The sequence below is a fragment of the Nycticebus coucang genome, chromosome 2 (assembly GCF_027406575.1).
Source record: "Nycticebus coucang isolate mNycCou1 chromosome 2, mNycCou1.pri, whole genome shotgun sequence".
Lineage (NCBI taxonomy): Eukaryota > Metazoa > Chordata > Mammalia > Primates > Lorisidae > Nycticebus > Nycticebus coucang.
The window spans coordinates 9,094,974-9,114,407 of record NC_069781.1 but is presented as its reverse complement, the minus strand read 5'-3'; the positions used below and the strand labels follow the sequence as shown (position 1 = coordinate 9,114,407).

General features: G+C 48.9%; 1 protein-coding gene across 1 annotated transcript; it reads left to right on the top strand.

The window, feature by feature from the left end:
* Positions 1-58: 58 nt before the first annotated feature.
* On the top strand, positions 59-10,824 carry SWI5 (SWI5 homologous recombination repair protein). The gene is made up of 6 exons (XM_053605507.1): positions 59-118; positions 212-312; positions 603-663; positions 7,265-7,386; positions 7,976-8,070; positions 10,485-10,824. The coding sequence occupies exons 1-6, from the start codon at positions 59-61 to the stop codon at positions 10,547-10,549; spliced, it is 504 nt and encodes a 167-aa protein (XP_053461482.1). The 3' UTR covers positions 10,550-10,824.
* Positions 10,825-19,434: the final 8,610 nt, after the last annotated feature.

The window sequence follows — 19,434 nt, the reverse complement described above, 5'->3', positions numbered from 1 at the left end:
CCCCAATGCTCACAGCCCGTTGGTCAATGAGAACGATGAAAGGAAAGGGGGCGTGGCCATGGAGCCGAGGGACCCAGAGGTCAAGTCACCACGTCAGCTGCGCACGTGCGCAGCCGCTGTCCCCGCCCACTTTGGGGAGAGGCTGTGCCGGCTCTTGCTGGGTGCGCGCGCAGCTCTCGGTGAGCCCGCGGCCTCCTTCAAGGAATTCTAGTTACCTGACGGACCAGACAGCACACTCTGCGGCCCCGCCCTGGACCCTCTAGCGCCACTGAACCCCCCGCTCCGGGGGCCTCGGACTCCAGGCCTCAGGAGGTGGGCAAGGAACGGACAGCTGGGGGAAAGTGCATCATCTTCCAGTCCCTTTCCTGGCTCTTCACAGCTCTGCCCAGGCTTGTCCCAGAAATCACCTCCCGGAAGCCCCGTCCGGTCCTCCAAACCCGCCTCCTCAGAACCCACCCTCTTTCTCAAGGGTTCCTTCTCGGATCCTGGGAACCGATCCGCAGCCCCGGCACACCTACTTCTTAGTTGCTCTTCCTCCCGCACCCCGCAGTACCCCTTTCCTTTGACAGCGAGCTCTCATTCCAACCAGCTTTTCCCTTCAGATTCCTCTCCAGGGCCGAACCAGGACTTAGCCGTAGTTACCGCGGGACCTTCAGATCCCCTGTGAGTATGTCTGTGCCCCGCCCTCGCCCTCCATCGGGTCAATCTCTGCTGGTCCCAGCCCTCCCCTCCATCTCCTCGGCATTCCCACAGTGCTGAGACCCTCCAAGGCGTTTCTCAATCCCAACTCTTCCTTTTCTCCTGCTCTCCACAATGTTCAAAGAAGTGCTGCGTGTCCTGGCCAGAGCCGACTCCTCTTCGTCCTGCCCCCTCGCATCCCTTTTCTCTCGTTCACTCTTTTCTGCCCTTACCCAGCCCTGTCTTTATTTTTTATTGTTGTTTTTTTTTTTTTAGACAGAGTCACAGCTCACAGCAACCTCCAACTCCTGGGCTTAGGCGATTCTCCTGCCTCAACCTCCCGAGCAGCTGGGACTACAGGGGCCCGCCACAACACCCGGCTATTTTTTTGTTGCAGTTTGGCTGGGGCCGGGTTCGAACCCGCCACCCTCAGTATATGGGGCTGGCGCCCTACCCACTGAGCCACAGGCGCTGCCCGAAACACCTGAATAATTTTTTATTTTATTTTCTTTATTTTTACTTTTTATGTTTATGGTCTGAAGCCCCGGGTAGAGTGCTGTGGCATCACAGCTCACAGCAACCTTAGACTCTTGGGCTTAAGTGATTCTCTTGCCTCACCCTCCCTAGAAGCTGGGACTGCAGGCGCCTGTCACAACTCCCGCTATTTTTTGTTGCAGTTTGGCTAGGTTGGTTCAAATCCACCACCCTCGGTATATAGGGCCGGTGCCCTACCCACTGAGCCACAGGTGATGCCACCAGCCCTGGCTTTAAACCCACAACCCCAATGGAAAACGCTTGGCCTTTATGCTGGCCACTCCTTTTAGCTGACAAGAGTCTCTCTTCTCTGGCAAACCACCCCAAAAACTTAGCCTCCTTCTCCCATTCCCAGATGGGGTTTTCTCCACCAACACTTTTAAATTAGATGGAGTAAGACTTCGCATTTGGGGGCAGTGCCTGTGGCTCAAAGGAGTAGGGCGCTGGCCCCATATGCCAGAGGTGGGGGGTTCAAACCCAGCCCTGGCCAGAAACTGCAAAAAAAAAAAAAAAAAGACTTAACATTTGTTTGTTCATTGATTAAGCAACTGCTGAGATGTAGATGTGTGTCAGACAGCTCCTATCCTCCAGGAACTACAGACTGGAGGATAAACAGGCAAAAAATAAAGAAGTTCCAGTACAGAATGAGCATAGTTCAGAGGGAGGAGGACTCCCTAGAGGTTGTGAGGACAGAGGCAAGACCTGATAAATAAGTTGCATTGATCTCAGATAACAGGTGGCAAGTCACAGTCTGCCAAAAGCATCGGACTGATTGAGCTTCTCTCCCTGAGAGCTCAGCATATATCCACTTCTTTGACCTTCCTATGGTGTCTGACTGCAGATAATGCCTTTCTCATTGGTGTTAATTCATTCCCTTTTAAAAATAAGTTTCATTGGCTGGGGGTAGTGACTCAAATCTGTAACCCTAACACTCTGAGAGGCTGAGATAGGAAGATTGCTTGACCCCAGGAATTTGAGGTTGCTTTGAGCTAGGCTGATGCCAGGGCACCCTAGTGCGAGGAACAGAACAAGACTCTGGCTTTATCTTTTTTTATTTTTTTCTTTGAGACAGAGTCTCACGCTGTCGCCCTGGGTAGGGTGGCATGGTATCATCATAGCTCACAGCAACCTCCAACTCTTGGACTCAAGCGATCCTCTTGCCTCAGTTTTTCTAATTTTTAGTAGACCCAGGGGCTCTCTATCGCTCAAGCTGGTCTCGAACTGGTGAGCTCAAGCAATCCACCCTCCTTGGCCTCCCAGAGTGCTAGTATTACAGGCATGAGCTACTGCACACTGCCCAAGACTGTCTTTAAAAAAAAGAGGCAAGGCTTCATCAAACACTTTTGTCCTACTCCGCTTACTTTACTTCCATCATACTGCCTGAATCCTTCCAACAACCTTAGAGGCATACACTTTATCATCCCCATTTAATTGGTGAGGCCTCTTGAGTTTCAGAGAGATTAAGTCTCAGTCCAGAAATGGCAGAGCTGAAGGTGTTGAACTGAACAGTCTCACTGCAGAACCTGTGCTCTCCTTTGGGCCTCTTTGCAGGAGCATTCTCCGGACCTCTTGCCCTTGTTTTTCTGTGCCTACTTGGCAGGCTCTTCTGCCTTCCACTACTCCTTCAGTAAAAGGGGGTATTTTCAAGTGTTCTGCTCTCCTCTCCACTGTTTTCTTGCAACATACCCCCTCAATGGTCTCATTCCCACATCCTCAGTATTCATGACTCTCCATTTCTCTCCAGCCCTGAGCCACCTGTGGAATATTTTTGTCTTCCCACTTGCCAAGTCTAAAATCACACTCAGCATCCTAACCTGGATCACAAACCAACTCCTTCTCCAGCTGTCCTCATGTTGTCAGCAGTACCCCAGGCTCTCAAAGTGAGCTCTGCTTTTCCTCCTTTCTAACAGCACTGTGGGTGGTTGCTTTTGTTCTTTTTCACATCACTGTCTCCTCACCCATTCTACCCACGTGGAAACCCCTCTCATTCCCTCCAGCATGAGTGTTCTCTCCTGCATTAGGGCACTTGGATATGTAGTCACCCCCAGGTATCTATGAGGGATTGCTGCCAGAACCCCCCCACAGATGCCAAAATGCTAGATGCTCAAGTCCCTTATATAAAATACATGGTGGCTCATGCCTGTAATCCTAGCACTCTGGGAGGCTGAGGTGGGTGGATTGCTTGAGCTCAGGAGTTCGAGACCAATCTCTAATAAAAGTAGAAAAACTGGGTGGCACCCATTGCTCAGTAGGTAGGGTACGGGCCACATACATCGAGGCTGGTGGGTTCAAACACTGCCCGGGCCTACTAAACAACAGTGATAACTGCAACAAAAAATAGCCGGGCATTGTGACAGGTGCCTGTAGTCCCACCTCCTTGGGAGGCTGAGGCAAGAGAATCACTTAAGCCCAAGAGTTTGAGGTTGCTGTGAGCTATGACACCACAGCACCCTACCGAGGATGACATAGTGAGACTCTCTCAAAAAATAAAAAAATAAATAAAAACAACTAGGCTCGGCACCCGTAGCACAGTGGATACAGCACCAGCCACATGCACCAAGGCTGGTGGGTTCAAGCCCAGCTCAGGCCAGCTAAACAACAACTGCAACCAAAAACTGGCCAGGCATTGTGGTGGGCACCTGTAGTCCCAGCTACTTGGGAGGCTGAGGCAAGAGCAGAGTGGGGCCTATGGCTCAAAGGAGTAGGGCGCCAGCCCCATAAGCCAGAGGTGGCAGGTTCAAGCCCAGCCCCAGCCAAAAACTGCAAAAAAAAAAAAAAAGAATTGGTTAAGCTTAAGAGTTTGAGGTTGCTGTGTGCTTTGATGCCACAGCACTATACCAAGGGTGACATAGTGAAAACTGTCTCAAAAAAAATAATAAAAATAGAAAAACTAGGGCGGTGCCTGTGGCTCAAGGAGTAGGGCGCTGGTCCCATATGCCGGAGGTGGCGGGTTCAAACCCAGCCCCGGCCAAAAACCAAAAAAAATAGAAAAACTAGGGTGGCGCCTGTGGCTCAGTGAGTAGGGCGCCGGCTCCATATACCGAGGGTGGCGGGTTCAAACCCAGCCCCAGCTGAACTGCAACCAAAAAATAGCTGGGCGTTGTGGTGGGCCCCTGTAGTCCCAGCTGCTCGGGAGACTGAGGCAGGAGAATCGCTGAAGCCCAAGAGCTAGAGGTTGCTATGAGTCCTGTGACATCATGGCACCTCTACTGAAGGTGGTAAAGTGAGACTCTGTCTCTACAAAAAAAAAAAAAAAAAATAGAAAAACTAACTTGGTGTTGTGAGAGGGGCCTACAGTCCCAGCTATTGAGGCTGAGGCAAGAGTTTGAGGTTGCTGTGAGCTATGATGATGGCACTGTACCGGGGCCAACAGAGTGAAACTCTGTCGATAAATAAATAAATAAATAAAATGGAGGTTATATTTGCATATAACCTCCTCCGTGCATTTTATGTTGTTTTTTTTTTTTTTTTTTGAGATAGAGTCTCACTGGGTCACCCTCGGTAGAGTGCCGTGACATATTAGCCCACAGCAACCTCAAACTCTTGGGTTCAAGTGATCCTGTTGCCTCAGCCTCCTAAGTAGCTGGGACTACAGGTGCCCATCACAACACCTGGCTATTTTTTAGAGACAGGGTCTCACTTTTGCTCAGGTTGATCGATAAGCTCAGGCAATCCACCCACCTCAGCCTCCTAAGCACTGCCTCCTGTATATTTCAAATCAGCTCTAGATTGCTTGTAAGGCCCATTAATTAGATATAATACTATGTAAATAATCATTATTTGTATTTAGGGAATAATGACAAGAAAAATAGTCTACATGTTCAGTACAGACAAAGGTATCCTTTTTTTTCCTGAATATTTTTAATCTGTAGTTGGTTGAATCCCTGGATGTGAAACCCACAGATAAGGAGGGCTATTCTATTTTGTCAATACTTTGAGTTTATTGCCAAGCTAATGCCATTCATCCTTAAAAGTTCAGCATCCTCTGGCGGTGCCTGTGGCTCAGTGAGTAGGGCGCTGGCCCCATATGCCGAGGGTGGCAGGTTCAAACCCAGCCCCAGCCAAACTGCAACAAAAAAATAGCCGGGCGTTGTGGCGGGCGCCTGTAGTCCCAGCTGCTCGGGAGGCTGAGGCAAGAGAATCACGTAAGCCCAAGAGTTAGAGGTTGCTGTGAGCCATGTGACGTCACGGCACTCTACCCAAGGGTGGTACAGTGAGACTCTGTCTCTACAAAAAAAAAAAAAAAAAAAGTTCAGCATCCTCAGAGAAGCCTTATACCTAACCCTGGCTCAGTCTGGTTGCCCTGTTATACCTCCCTTATAAGTACACTATACTTCAAGGTATTAATAATTTTCAGACTTATAATTAGTTGGTTATTTATTATTCATTCCCAAATATGACAAATATTTATCAACTGCCTGCTATGTGCCAGGTTATTGTAGACACTGCAGTCAGCAGTGAAAAAAAAACAAAGTCCCTTCCTCCATGGAGTTTACCCTCCAGTGATGGAAGGTGGGCAATGAAAATATTAGTAATGGACCAGGCTTGATGGCTCACACCTGTAATCCTAGTACTCTGGGAAGCTGAGTTGGGTGGAATGCTTGAGCTTTGGAGTTCAAAACCAGCCTGAGCAAGAAGAATGAGACCCTACCTCTACTAAAAAAATAGAAAAACTATCCCAGGTGCAGTGGTTTACGCCTGTAATCCTAGCACTCTGGGAGGCCGAGGCACGCAGATTGCTTGAGCTCAGGAGTTCCAGACCAGCCTGAGCAAGAGTGAGACCCTGTCTCTAAAAATAGCCAGGCATTGTGGCGGGTGCCTTTAGTTACTCAGGAAGCTGAGGCAAGAGGATCGCTTGAAAAAAAAAAGGGCGGTGCCTGTGGCTCAAAAAAAAAATGTGTCAAACGGTCTATGAAACCAGTGTATGGTGCCCCATGATCACATTAATGTACACAGCTATGATTTAGTAAAAAAAAAAAAGACTGAAGAAAAAAAAAGGAAAGAAAATAATAATAACAAAATGCATAATAGGTCAGCTGGTGTGAAATGCTGTAAAATATTAGGAAAAGGGGATAGTGAGTGATGGACACATTACCATTTTAGTCAGGGTGCTCAGGGAAGGCTTTTCTGATGAGGTTACATGTGAGTAGAGCTTTATATGGTGATATCTGGAGGAAAACATAATTGTTGGATATTTCTTTGAGGCTAGGCCACGAATTGCATGAAGGCAGAAGGCCAGGCTTGGTGTCTTAATCATTGCTGCTCCCCTGGAGCCTTTGCCAGTGCCTTACAGATGGGCCTCAGTCACTATTTTCTGAGTGACTGGTTACAAACCAGTGACTGACCTAAAAACAGGAATACCCGTCTCCTTTGGTCTCTTCTTGTGTCACGTGTAGACAGTTTATCCAACATACATTTCTTGCAGATTAGCTGTATAGTAGGCACTGGTCTGGCAAGCAGAACTTTATCAGAAATGGTGAGAAAGCTCAAATTATAGTCCTAGAGGAGAGTTCTGTTATCTGATGAGATTATAAACCCAATGATATCACAGATTTGAGAGGGGGAACCAAGGAAGGGAACCTGGAGCAAATTCTCTGGGGTCAGATTGAAGACCAGGACAGGCCCATTAATTAGAATGGGTTTGGCTGGGAATGGAAGAAAACGTACAAATAACAGTAGAACAGTGGCTTAAACAGTCCTGAGGGACCCAGGCCTCCATCTTGTTCTACCACAACCTCAAGGTGTAGCTTCTACCTCATCATCTGAGATCACTATCAGCCCCAGTGTTGTACCCATATTCCAGGCAGCAGGAAGGAGAAGCCGGAGGAAAGGAAGCCCTGTTTCTGAAAGGGCAATTCCAGATGTTGCATACACCATTTCAGATTAACTTCTGCTTGCCAGAACTTGGTCATAGGGCTACATCTAATTCCAAGGGAAGTTGGGAAATGTACTCTTATCTGGAGGTGGGAGGTGGGGTAGGTGTTGGGGGACAACACAGGCTCTGAATTGTGGTTTTCTTGCCTGTCTGGCTGATGACTTTTCTGCCACTCAGCGACCACCTCCAAAGCCTGGCCAGGCTGATGGGACTGGCGAAGAGTCTCTGCTCCTAGACATTCAGAAACTGAAGGAAAAGGAGGACATGCTGGACAAGGAGATCTACCAATTAATATCTGAGTAAGCCTCACTGGGTACCTCAAGTTGTTAAGACAGCTTGTTAGTGTCTAGTGACTGAAACCCACTTCATGCTCTCCCTGCGGGTGGGGTTTTCATTGTGCAGGGGAAGCTGGCCCTTCCGTAGTCCCCCTTGCTCCAGCCACACGGCAAAGACTGAGCAGCCTTTGAAAGTGTGTGTTTCAGAGGGACTTTACCTAACAATTGCAATCAGTGTAACCTGGCTTATTGTACCCTCAATGAATCCCCAACAATAAAAAAAAAAAAGTGTGTGTTTCACACTTGAGGGAATTTACATCACATACCTATCTGTGAGTCCCTCCACTATGGCCAGGGTCACATAATACCAATGTGGCTAGGGACCTGTCCCCTAGGGAACAGGGCACATTTACCAGGAGTGAGTGTCTGAGCAGATGCCTTGGTATGCTGTAAGCCTCATGAGTGTCTCACCATCACTCTGCCATTGCCTAGCACTAAGTAGGCCCATAGCAAACATTTATTAAACAAAGGCCTCGTTACCATCTGAGCCTGAGGTCCTCCTCAGCTTTCCTAACAGTGCTATCTCTCCCTTTCTCTCCACCATTCACCACAGAGGCTACAGCGTGGATGAACTGGAGGACCACATTGCCCAGCTCCATGAGTACAATGACATCAAGGATGTAGGGCAGATGCTGCTGGGCAAACTAGGTGAGTGGCAGAACCCCAGAGGAACAACCAGGGTTCAGGAGGCACCCCTTACCCTAGGGGTGCTAGATTTTCTCCTTTGGTAGCCTTGCCCTGCCCCACTCCTTGCCCACTGAGCTTCTGGTTTCCCTGGACACCCAGCAAAGCTGCTATGTAGCTCTTACCTGAGTTCCTGGGTTTTTCCTTAAGTACAGAGCCTGCTTTGGAGCTGCAGGCAAGACTTTAGTCACCTGCAAGACTAAAGGTTAAGGGTCCCAATCTTCCAGGACCTACTCAAAGTAATTTCAATACTATCCATGTCTCAGGTGTCTGACTTGCAAAAGAGGCAGCAAGTACAAGGACAATACTTTGTAGATTAAGTGGGTATTTTGTTCCTCTAGAGCACCAGTTCTCAACCTGTGGGTCGCGACCCACAGGAACTGTATTAAAGGGCCACAGCATTAGGAAGGTTGAGAACCACTGCTCTAGAGCAAGACCCTGTCTCAAGAAAAAAAAAATTTTATTTATTTATTATTTTTTTTGAGACAGAGTTTCACTTGGTCACCCTTGGTAGACTGCCATGGCATCTTTAGCTCACAGCAACCTCAAACTCTTGGGCTCAAGCAATCCTCTTGCCTCAGCCTCCCAAGTAGCTGGGACTATAGGCACTGGCCACAACGCCCAGCTATTTTTAGAGATGGGTTCGCGCTCTAGCTCAGGCTGGTCTCGAACTGGTGAGTACAGGCAATCCACCCACCTCAACCTCCCAGAGTACTGGGATTGCAGTTGTGAGCCACTGCGCCCAGCCAAAAAAAAAAAACTACATTTTAAGCTAATGATTCTAGCTGCTGTGTGTAGAGGATGGTTTCAAGGGGAGCTATGTTTCATTTCTCTGCAAAATAGGGTGAGGGCTCCAGGATTCTTCCTAGGTTAAGCATTGAATACAAAGGGCCCAGCCTGGTTGCTCATGTCTGTAACCCAGCACTCTGGGAAGTGGCAGGCAGATTGCCTGAGGAGTTCAAGACCAGCCTGAACAACATCAAGACTCCATCTCTAAAACTAGCCGGCATGGGCCCGGTATAGGGGCTCATACCTGTTATCTTAGCACTTGGGAGGCTGAGGTGGGTGGATTGCATGAGCTCCTGGGTTTGAGACTAGCCTGAGCCAGAACGCAACCTCATCTCTAAAAATAGCTGGGTGTTGGGGGGGGGACGCCCGTAGTCCCAGCTACTCTGGAGGCTGAGGCAAGAGAATCGCTCAAGCTCAAGAGTTTGAGGTTGCTGCAAGCTGTGACGCCACAGCACTTTACCAAGAGACTCTATCTCAAAAAAAAAAAAGAAAAAACTAGCCAGGTGTAGTGGTGGGTACTTGTAGTCCCAGCTACTTAGGAGTCTGAGGCAAGAGGATCACTTGAGACCAAGAGTTTGAGGTTGCTGTGAGCTATAACACCACAGCACTCTACCCAGGGCAACAAAGCAACATTCTGTCTCTGAAAAAAAGAAAAAGAAAAAGCACTGAATACAGAGCAGGGCACATAGAGGAGCCCAGGTGTGGGCTGTTAGCATGGGGTGTCCAGGCAGGGCGCCCAGGGAGCCACCTGAAGAAATAGCAAGGAAGTTACATTGGCCAGTTAGGCATGGTGCAGGTGTGGGCACTGGTTTGAAGCCAGAGACGTTGGTCCTTGGTGGGTCAGGGCAGTGATGCTGGCCCAGGGCTTTGACATACTCATCCTTCTTTTCTTTTCTTTTTTTTTTTTTTTTTTTTGAGACAGAGTTTCACTATGTCACCCTTGGTGGAGTGCCATGGCGAAACAGCAACCCTAAAGTCTTGGGCCTAAGCTATTCGCTTGCCTCAGCCTCCCAAGTTCTTTCTTCTTTTTTTTTAAGACAGTCTCACTATGGCACCCTTAGTAGAGTGCTATGTCTTCACAGCTCACAGCAACCTCAAACTCTTGGGCTTAAGCAATTCTTTTACCTCAGCCTCCCAAATAGCTGAGACTACAGACACCCGCCACAACCCCTGGCTAGTTTTTGGTTTTTGTTTCTGTTTTTTGGCAGAGACAGAGTCTTACTTTATCTATCGCCCTCTGTGGAGTGCTGGGGCATCACACAGCTCACAGCAACCTCCAACTCCTGGGCTTAGGCAATTCTCTTGCCTCAGCCTCCCAAGTAGCTAGAACTACAGGCGCCCACCACAAAGCCCGGCTATTTTTTTGTTGCAGTTTGACCAGGGCTGGGTTCAAACCCACCACCATCAGTATACGGGGCCAGCGCCCTACCCACTTAGCCACAGGTGCTGCCTAGTTTTTTGTTGTTGTTGCAGTTGTCATTGTTGTTTTAGCTGGCCCAGGCCAGGTTCAAACCTGCCAGTCTCAGTATATGTGGCCAGCGTCCTATCAACTGAGCTGTGAGCACCGCCACTTCTTTTTTTTCTTTCAGCCATCATCCGAGGTGTCACCACCAAAGAGTTGTATCCAGAATTTGGTCTGGACATGAATGACTGAGCAGGAGTTTATAGCCTCTCTTCCATGGCCCAGAGGGACAAGCAAGTGTGGACATGAGAAGCTGTGAGAGCCCAGCCAGCACACTTCCAAGGTTTCCAACAAGAACATGCCAGAAGCCCTTTTCTAGAGAGCCCAAGGGGCTCTTGAGCTCAAGGGATTCTCTTGCCTCATCCTCTTTCTAGAGAAGAATGGGGCAGGGAGGAAGGGATGTTCCCAGTGATACCTGTGTAGGGTATATATTATCTTATTTGTCAATAAACATGTCTATATTCTGAGTCTCTCTTCTCTGATAGCCCCAGTCATATTGAAGAGAAAGAGAGCCAGCTTTGGATTAAAACAGGCTTACATGCACCAGGCATTGTGCTAGGTACCTTACATCCATTATCTGATGCTTAACCCCATCCTACAGGGAATTAGTTTTACTCTCCTCGTCTTACAGATGCAGACATTGAGGCTCGGAGGGGCAAAGTGACTTACCCAAGGTCACACACAGCAGTAAGTGGCAGAGCAGGGATTTGAGCCCAAGTCTGACTCTGAAGCCTGTGCTTTGCAATATGCATTTTTGGGTTAAAGAGGCAGGTACAGCTGAGAGTAAACAATAGTGAATTGGGAAGAATTCCTCCCTTGTAAGTCAATGTGTGGAATGAGGGTTCCAGTGTCCAGTTGAAATTCTCTGCCAGCCAAGGTGAGCTGTCATCATTTTTCACTGTGTGTTGCTTATCATGAATAATCCCTGACAGCAAAAGGGAAGCCAAGTGATCCAGAATGGCATAATTGCACACTGGCCTGGCTCGGCGTTCTATCCCCCAGCTTCCCCTCTGGACCTGTCCCTGCTGGATGTTCTCTGGAGATTTTGGGTTGGATTGGCATTGCTTACGAACAGCCTATTGGGAAATGAGGGAAGTATCGTATCTAAAAACCAGCCATGCAAGTTGGACCTGGTTTTGAACCCCAATTCTGCCCACTTCTGAGCTACGTGACCAGAGGCAACTGACTTGGCCTTTATAAAGTGGCAACAATAGTAGCACTGTGTTCAGCAGGGCAGTTACCATTAGCTGCCTCAAACAGTCCCCAAGCTTCCATGGCTGACCACAATGAAGGTCTATTTGTTTCGAGTCTGATGAGCGTCTGGTAGCCCTCTTCCATTTTGTAGCTATATGGTCAAGAACATGTGGCCACCAGAGTCACTGCAGCAGGGAAAGAGAGAGAGAACACATCAACTCCAAACTGATTCCTCCAATCTGGTAGGCATGACTTCTGCTACAATTAGTCATGTGGCCCAAACTGCCCATGAGAGAGGCTAGGAAATGAGGGTGAGTGCGGGGATATTTGAGGGGGAACAGTTGTCTCAGCCACAAGAACCTACCTTCAAATGGTATACTGAGTGGTGAGCAACTTTAGAGGGCTCAGCTCCTAGGACTTGGCTAGACAGCAAACCATTCCCCCTGGTGACCCATCTTCCTCTATCTGCCCTTCTAGATTCACCTCAAAAGCCCCTGTGACACTGGCTTCAGGCAGCAGACACTCTCATGTCTGAGCTTTCCTTAACATTTCTTTTTTGGTTCTTGGCCGGGGCTGGGTTTGAACCTGCCACCTCTGGCATATGGGACCAGCACCCCTACTCCTTAAGCCACAGGCGCCACCCTCCTTAACATTTCTTTTTTTTTTTTTTTTTTTTTTTTGTGGTTTTTGGCCGGGGCTGGGTTTGAACCCGCCACCTCCGGCATATGGGGCTGGCGCCCTACTCACTGAGCCACAGGCGCCACCCCCTCCTTAACATTTCTTAACTTTATACTTTCACATCCACCTTATGAGGCAGGTTCCATTACTCTTCCCATTTTGCATATGAGAAAACTGATCTTCAGAGAGAGGAACCAAGCTCTCAAAAGCCACACAGTGAATCAGTGCCCACGCTGGGACCAGAGCCCATGTCTGCCCAGCTCCGACCTGGGCTCACACCATGAGGCCTCACACCACACTCGGTGCTTTCTGAGAACAGGGCTGTGCTTCACACATGCTCAGGATCTGCCTAATTGAATGTCGCTGCAGTCCTGTCCCTTTAGGTCTTGAGCTAATAACCTACAGATGGAACCAGGACTCCGAGGGGCTGTGAAACTCATGCTCCTTAGGTCCCTCCCAACTGTCACCTTTCCTGAGGCAGTGAGTGCCTCACCTACTCCTCTTTCAACTTCCTGGACCACAATGTTTTATGGTGGAAGAGAAAGAGAGGCCAGCAGCCAGGCTCAGAATGGGTGAGAGCCCAGAACAAGTGGTCCTCTCCTTAGGGTTTCCCCCACCTCACCCTATTTTCCCCACATGGAGAGCTGGCTTATCTTGCCTCTTCCCACACAAAGAGTCTCTTCATACCAGGTGTTGGGGACCTCAGTGTCTGGATCTCTACAAAACAGGGCTCATCTGTCAGCAGGAAGTAGGAGGCCTAAATACAATTTGACAAAAGGCTGCATGGTATGTGAGCAGCACCTAACCAATCCGTGACACAGGGGAAACTTCCCAGGGGAAGTGATGCTGATGCCTGTCCAGTAGGAGTTGGCCAGATGAGGCCGTGGGCAAGTTCTCCAGGTAGGGAAACAGCATGTGCAAAGGCCCAGACACAGAAAACTTAGTGGGCTCAGGACACACAGGGATTTGGTCTGCTTGAAGGATGATGGCGGGGGGGCAATTTTCTGGCTATGTTCACTTTGAGAGCCTTACCCAGACACAATCTTAACATGACTCTACATTTGGGGCCAATCTTGAGCACCCAAGTAATATACTTGAAAGTAAAGCATCAACTGGGTCCATTTCTCTGCAAGATCAACTTTCCCAAGTGTCATAGCTATTTCGACCTCAGGGCGGCAGTGTCTGCTCAGAGATGTGCCCAGCAGCCCCAGGAACCAATTCCTGCCCCACCTGCCAAACCACTGGCTAAATGCTAGATCCTAGTGTCCCACATGGAAGAGGGGGTTCTCTCCGGCAGCTCGCCTCCCAGAAATCTGAAGCAACCAGGTGCAGTAAGGAGCAACTGGTTGTAAGATGTAGATTTCTTTTTCTTTTTTTTAGAGACAGAGTGTCACCGCCCTCGGTAGGGTGCTGTAGTGTCACAGCTCACTGCAACCTCCAACTCCTGGGCTTAGGCAATTCTCTTGCCTCAGCCTCCCAAGTAGCTGGGACTACAGGTGCCCGCCACAATGCCCGGCTATTTTTTTGTTGCAGTTTGGCCAGGGCCAGATTCAAACCCGCCACCCTCAGTATATGGGGCCAGCACTCTACCTACTGAGCCACAGGTGCTGCCTGTGAGATGAGGATTTCTTAGGATGTGCCCAGATGGTGCCGGAAACAGGCAGCAAGGTTAGCTCTGACACAGTGCGTACACACTCATAGTTTGCTTGATCATATCTGATAAAACCCTACTCAAATATATTTTCCATCAGCATCTATGGAGTTCAAAACACTAACACAATACAGTCTGCACTCTCGTCCCTGGGGACTGAAAGAGATCATTTCTGGGAAGCCTGATGTCACAGAGGCAATGTCACCAAATATCACCCCACTCCTGCTTTGCTCAGAATGGGAGGCTTTGGGGAAAGAGGGAGGGAATCTCAGGCCAGGGGCCCACTGCCCCCAACCCTGATGCCCTGGAGGCATGGTGAGGTAAGTTCCAGGTTCCCTCTCAGGTGGACAGGACTGAGAATGAGGTGAAAGGTAACAATTACACACCCAAACCAGTTACAAGCCAAAGGTTTCAACAGAGAAGGGATTGGTGGCTGCAATAATAAACATTTAGGCAATTCTGTGGGGCAGACAGGGAACCGAGTGCTTCAGTAGCAATATCTCCTAAGTGTGCTTAGGTGGGATATCCCCATCTTCAAACTGAGCAAACCGAGGCTCTGGGCAATGCAGCACTTGCCCAGGGTCACAGGTCCAACAAAGCTGAGCTGGCTGACTCCAGAGCCTGGGTGAGTAACCACAGGTGCTGTCCTGCCTCCCAGGTGGGGCTCTTCAGTCTCTCATCTAAGATGATGCATTCATAACAGGAGAAGCAGAACCCAAACACAGAACTCTCTGAGCCCTTAAGCCCAAGGTCTTAAACACAAATCTCTGCTGTGCTTCTTATAATTTGTGTCTGCCCAAGGCCCTGACCTAGTGACCAGGTCAGTGGTCAAAAATGAACAGTCCCTGCCCTGGGCTCAGCCTGCAGCCCTCAATCTTGATTCCTCTAAACACACTGCACTGCGTGGGACACATGTTCCCAACATCAGGGACTCTGAACAGAAGCAAAAGCTTCTCCTGACCTTTAACTCTCTCAGCTTCCCCAAAGGTCTCAGCTGGAATGATAATTGTAGCAGCTACCACTTGGAGGATATTCTCTGTGCCAGATGCAGAATCTAACACCTGGCCTGCCCATCACATGTATCCTTAATGGCTCTAAGAGGTAAATAAAGTTATCCTCATCTTCCAAATGGGGCAAATGAACTTCAGAGAGGTTAAGTCACTTTCCCACAGAAACACAGCTAAGTAGCAAACTCTGAGGTTGAAGGGATTCCAGAAATATCTTTAAAGACCAGGTCATAATTTCCAAGCCTCTGAGTATCACAGTTATCTGAGAGAGCTTTTAAAAATAAAGATTTGAGTCCCCAATCTCTAGAAATCCTGATTTTACAGGTTCAAAATATATTCTTTTTACACAAGCTTCCCAGGTGTTCTTGATATCTTACATCTCTGGTGCCTGTTCCTTGATGACTGATGAAATTGCTTTTAACCACTAGTAATACTGTCCTCTCCAATCCTGGCTCAAAACCAGCCCGTCTTCAAACACATTTACAAGCCACCTGACCCTACCAGCCAGCCTTGGTCAGCACTAGATCAAACCAACTGTGATTTTATCTGGCTTTTCCCCAGAGCCATCTCACAGGCCTTGGCACTTGTCAGCTCCATTTGTTCCCCGGAGTTGACTTGTTCCCCCACCCTCCACCCTGGCACCAGCAAACCTGCCCGGCTGGTTTGCCAGGGAGGAGCTAGGCCTGTTTTGCTATCTTAGGGCCCTTCTTGTGTTTTGGTTTTTTTTTTTGTAGAGACAGAGTCTCACTTTATGGCACTCTACCGAGGGCCATGGCATCACACAGCTCACAGCAACCTCCAACTCCTGGGCTTAAGCGATTCTCCTGCCTCAGCCTCCCGAGTAGCTGGGACTACAGGCGCCCGCCACAACGCCCAGCTATTTTTTTTGTTGCAGTTCAGCCGGGGCCGGGTTTGAACCCGTCACCCTCGATATATGCGGCTGGCGCCTTACTGACTGAGCCACAGGCGCCGCCCAGGGCCCTTCTTGATTTTGATTTATTTGGAGCTCAGAAAGTACACGTAGGGGTGGGAGGTGGGGACCACATGAAAAGTGTTGGGCAGGAGGTCACTCTGACTTTAACCTACTTTGCAGACCCCAAGGTGGCTGGGAGACCACAGAACAGCACCTCCACCGATTACATGCTGGTTGGCCACCTGCAATACTTGTCTCTCTTAGTCAACCTCCACACCCCTGGCACTGTCCTTATCTAGAGTCACCTAGATAGGGATTCTTTTGGTGTGACTAATGTCACCTCCTGCCCCTTGGTATCTAGCACATCTCTGGGATAAGAAAGGCCTCCTGATAAAGTGCTCAAATGATGGAGTTAGTCAGGGGCTGACAGGAGATTGCAATGGGAAAGGAGATTGATGATAGGGTAGTGGGTATGGTTTTTGTTTGTTGTTTAATCTGTGGCCAAGCAGAGAGCTCAACAAGCTATGCCATGCATAGGTAGGCACAAGAGCCTGGGCTGGTGGCTTCATCTCACCAGGTCTCAGTTTCTTCAACTATAAATTGGTAGAACAATGCCTGCTGTGCCCTCTGCAGAAGGGATCATCTCTGTAAAGGCTGACTTAGAGATTGGAAAAATGTCAGTAAACGCCAGCTTGTTATAATGATAATGACACTGTACTGAGCAAGGTTCTTACAGTGGGACATTAAGGAATCACCACTGCAGCATTGGGGTCTGAGGACGGCTGGGAAGGAGTGACAGTAGGCACTTAAGAGAGTGGCTCAGCACCTATAGCACAGCAGCTAGTGTGCCAGCTACATACACCAGAGCTGGCGGGTTCAAATCCAGCCCAGGCCGCCAAACAACAATGATAACTACATCCAAAAAAAAAAAACAAAAAACAAAAAAAAAATAGCCAGGCGGGCGCCTGTAGTCCCAGCTACTTGGGAAGCTGAGGCAAGAGAATTGCTTAAGCCCAAGAGTTTGAGGTTACTGTGAGCAGTGACATCACAGCACACTACCGAGGGTGACAAATCGAGACTCTGTCTCAAAAAATAAATAAATAAAAAGAGAAATTAGGTTAGAGAGGAAATGGGGGGTATGAGTGCTGAGTCTTACTAGGATACTTAAGGATTTGGGTTCCTATTTTAAGAAATGGGAGGGTGGCACCTGTGGCTCAGTGAGCAGAGGCGCCGGCCCCATATGCTGAGGGTGGTGGGTTCAAACCCAGCCCTGGCCAAACTGCAACAAAAAAATAGCCGGGCGTTGTGGTGGGCGCCTGTAGTCCCAGCTGCTTGGGAGGCTGAGGCAAGAGAATCGCATAAGCCCAAGAGTTAGAGGTTGCTGTGAGCCGTGTGACGCCACGGCACTCTACCCGAGGGTGGTACAGTGAGACTCTGTCTCTACAAAAAAAAAAAAAAAAGAAATGGGAAAGGCTTTGAGTAGAAAAGGGACGAGATCCTTCTGTCCCCTGGGTGAAAGGGTGCAAGGGCAAAGGCAGGTGAACAGTGAAGTAGATTCTGGAAACACCAGAATTTCGAAGGCAGAGCCTGGGGGATTAAATATGAAGTGTGAGGAAAGGGGGCCCTTCCAGGATTCTGGTCTGAGCAACCAGAAGGGTGGAGCTGTGAAGTACTTGCAGTGAGGAAGTCTGAGAGCAGAGCAGATTTCAGGGGAAGATGGCAGATAGGCTTGGACCTGCTAAGTTTGAGATTTCAACTCAACGCCTAAGTAGAAATGTTAAAGGAACCGAGAGTTGGGAATGGAGTTCATAGGAGAAGGTCAGGTTGGAGGTACAAAAATGGGCACCATCAATGTGATGTATCAATGATATAAAAAACATGGCTCACATCTGTTGTCCCAGTGATTGATGAGGCTGAGGTGGGAGGATCACTTGAGTTCAAAGCCAGCCTGGGCAACATAGCAAGACCTTATCTCTCAATCATTCAATCTCATGGCACTATCAAGCTGGTATCACCCAGGGAGTACTACACAAGCAGTGAGAGAAACAGAGCCAGAGCCCAGAGCTTATGGACACCAATGAGGAAAGCTCCAGAGAGGAGGGGACCCAGCAAGGGAGACCTAGAGGAACTAGGAGTCCCGGGAGAAGCTTCCTGAAGACAGCATTTTGGGAGATGGTAGTGACTACCATCCCAAAATGCTGTGGTAGTGACCATCTCCCATCAGAGATGCTGCTGAGGAGGGGCTGCTGCATTTATTTTTTTATTTTTATTTTTATTTTTTTTTGTTTTTTTTTGGCTGGGGCTGGGTTTGAACCCACCACCTCCGGCATATGGGACCGGCGCCCTACTCCTTGAGCCACAGGCGCCGCCCATGGGGCTGCTGCATTTAATAAGGAGGTCACTGTTGACATTGACAAGTGCCATTTCAGGGGAGCAGTGGTAAGTGCGAATCTGATTAGAGTGGGTTCAGAGGAGCATGGGAAGAGAATAACTGGGGACAGCAACTAGAGACAACCTTAACAGGAGTTTTGCTTGAAAGGAAGCAGAGAAATGCAGTAACTGGAAAGAGATGTCAGGTCAAGAAATAGTTTATGACCCAGGTGCAGTGATTTACACCTGTAATCCCAGCACTCTGGGAAGCTGAGGCAGGTGGATTGCTTGACCTCCGGAGTTCAAGACCAGCCCAAGCAAGAGCAAGAACCTATTTCTACTAAAAACAGAAAAACTGGCTCAGCGCCTGTGGCTCAAGCGGCTAAGGTGCCAGCCACATACACCTGAGCTGTCGGGTTCCAATCCAGCCCAGGCCCGCCAAACAACGATGACAGCTGCAACCAAAAAATAGCTGGGTGTTGTGGTGGGTGCTTGTAGTCCCAGCTACTTGGGAGGCAGAGGCAGGAGAATCACTTGAGCTTGGGAGTTGGAGATTGCTGTGAGCTGAGATGCCACAGCACTCTACCCAGGGTGACAGCTTGAGACTCTGTCTCAAAAATAATAATAATAAAATTTAAATAAATAAATAAATAAAAACAGAAAAACTGGGCGGCCCCTGTGGCTCAGTGGGTAGGGCACCAGCCCCATATACTGAGAGTGGTGGGTTCAAACCCAGGCCCGGCCAAACTGCAACAACAAAAAAAAAAGCTGGGTGTTATGGCAGGCACCTGCAGTCCCAGCTACTTGGGAGGCTGAGGCAAGGGAATCGCCTAAGTCCAGAAGTTGGAGGTTGCTGTGAGCTGTGATGCCACAGCACTCTACCAAGGGCAATAAAATGAGACTCTGTCTCAAACAAACAAACGAATACAGAAAAACTAGCTGGGCACAGTGGCAGGCACCTATAGTCCCAGCTACTCAGGAGGGAGAGGCAAGAGGATCACTTGAGACCAAAGTTTGAGGTTGCTGTGACTAAGATGCCAAGACACTCAACCTATTGTAACAGAGTGAGACTCTGTCTAAAAACAAAGCAAAACAGGGGTGTTGCCTGTGGCTCAGTGAGTAGGGTGCCAGCCCCAGCCAAACTGCAACAAAAAATAGCTGGGCGTTGTGGCAAGTGCCTGTAGTCCTAGCTATTTGGGAGGCTGAGGCAAGAGAATAGCATAAGCCCAGGAGTTGGAGGTTGCTGTGAGCTGTGACGCCACAT

Coding starts and splice junctions, on each gene's coding strand:
- SWI5 (XM_053605507.1), top strand. CDS start 59: ATGGAGCCGAGGGACCCAGAGGTCAAGTCACCACGTCAGCTGCGCACG. Junction 664..7,264: donor GCGGGACCTTCAGATCCCCT/GTGAGTATGTCT, acceptor TCTGCCACTCAG/CGACCACCTCCAAAGCCTGG. Junction 7,387..7,975: donor ATCTACCAATTAATATCTGA/GTAAGCCTCACT, acceptor CATTCACCACAG/AGGCTACAGCGTGGATGAAC.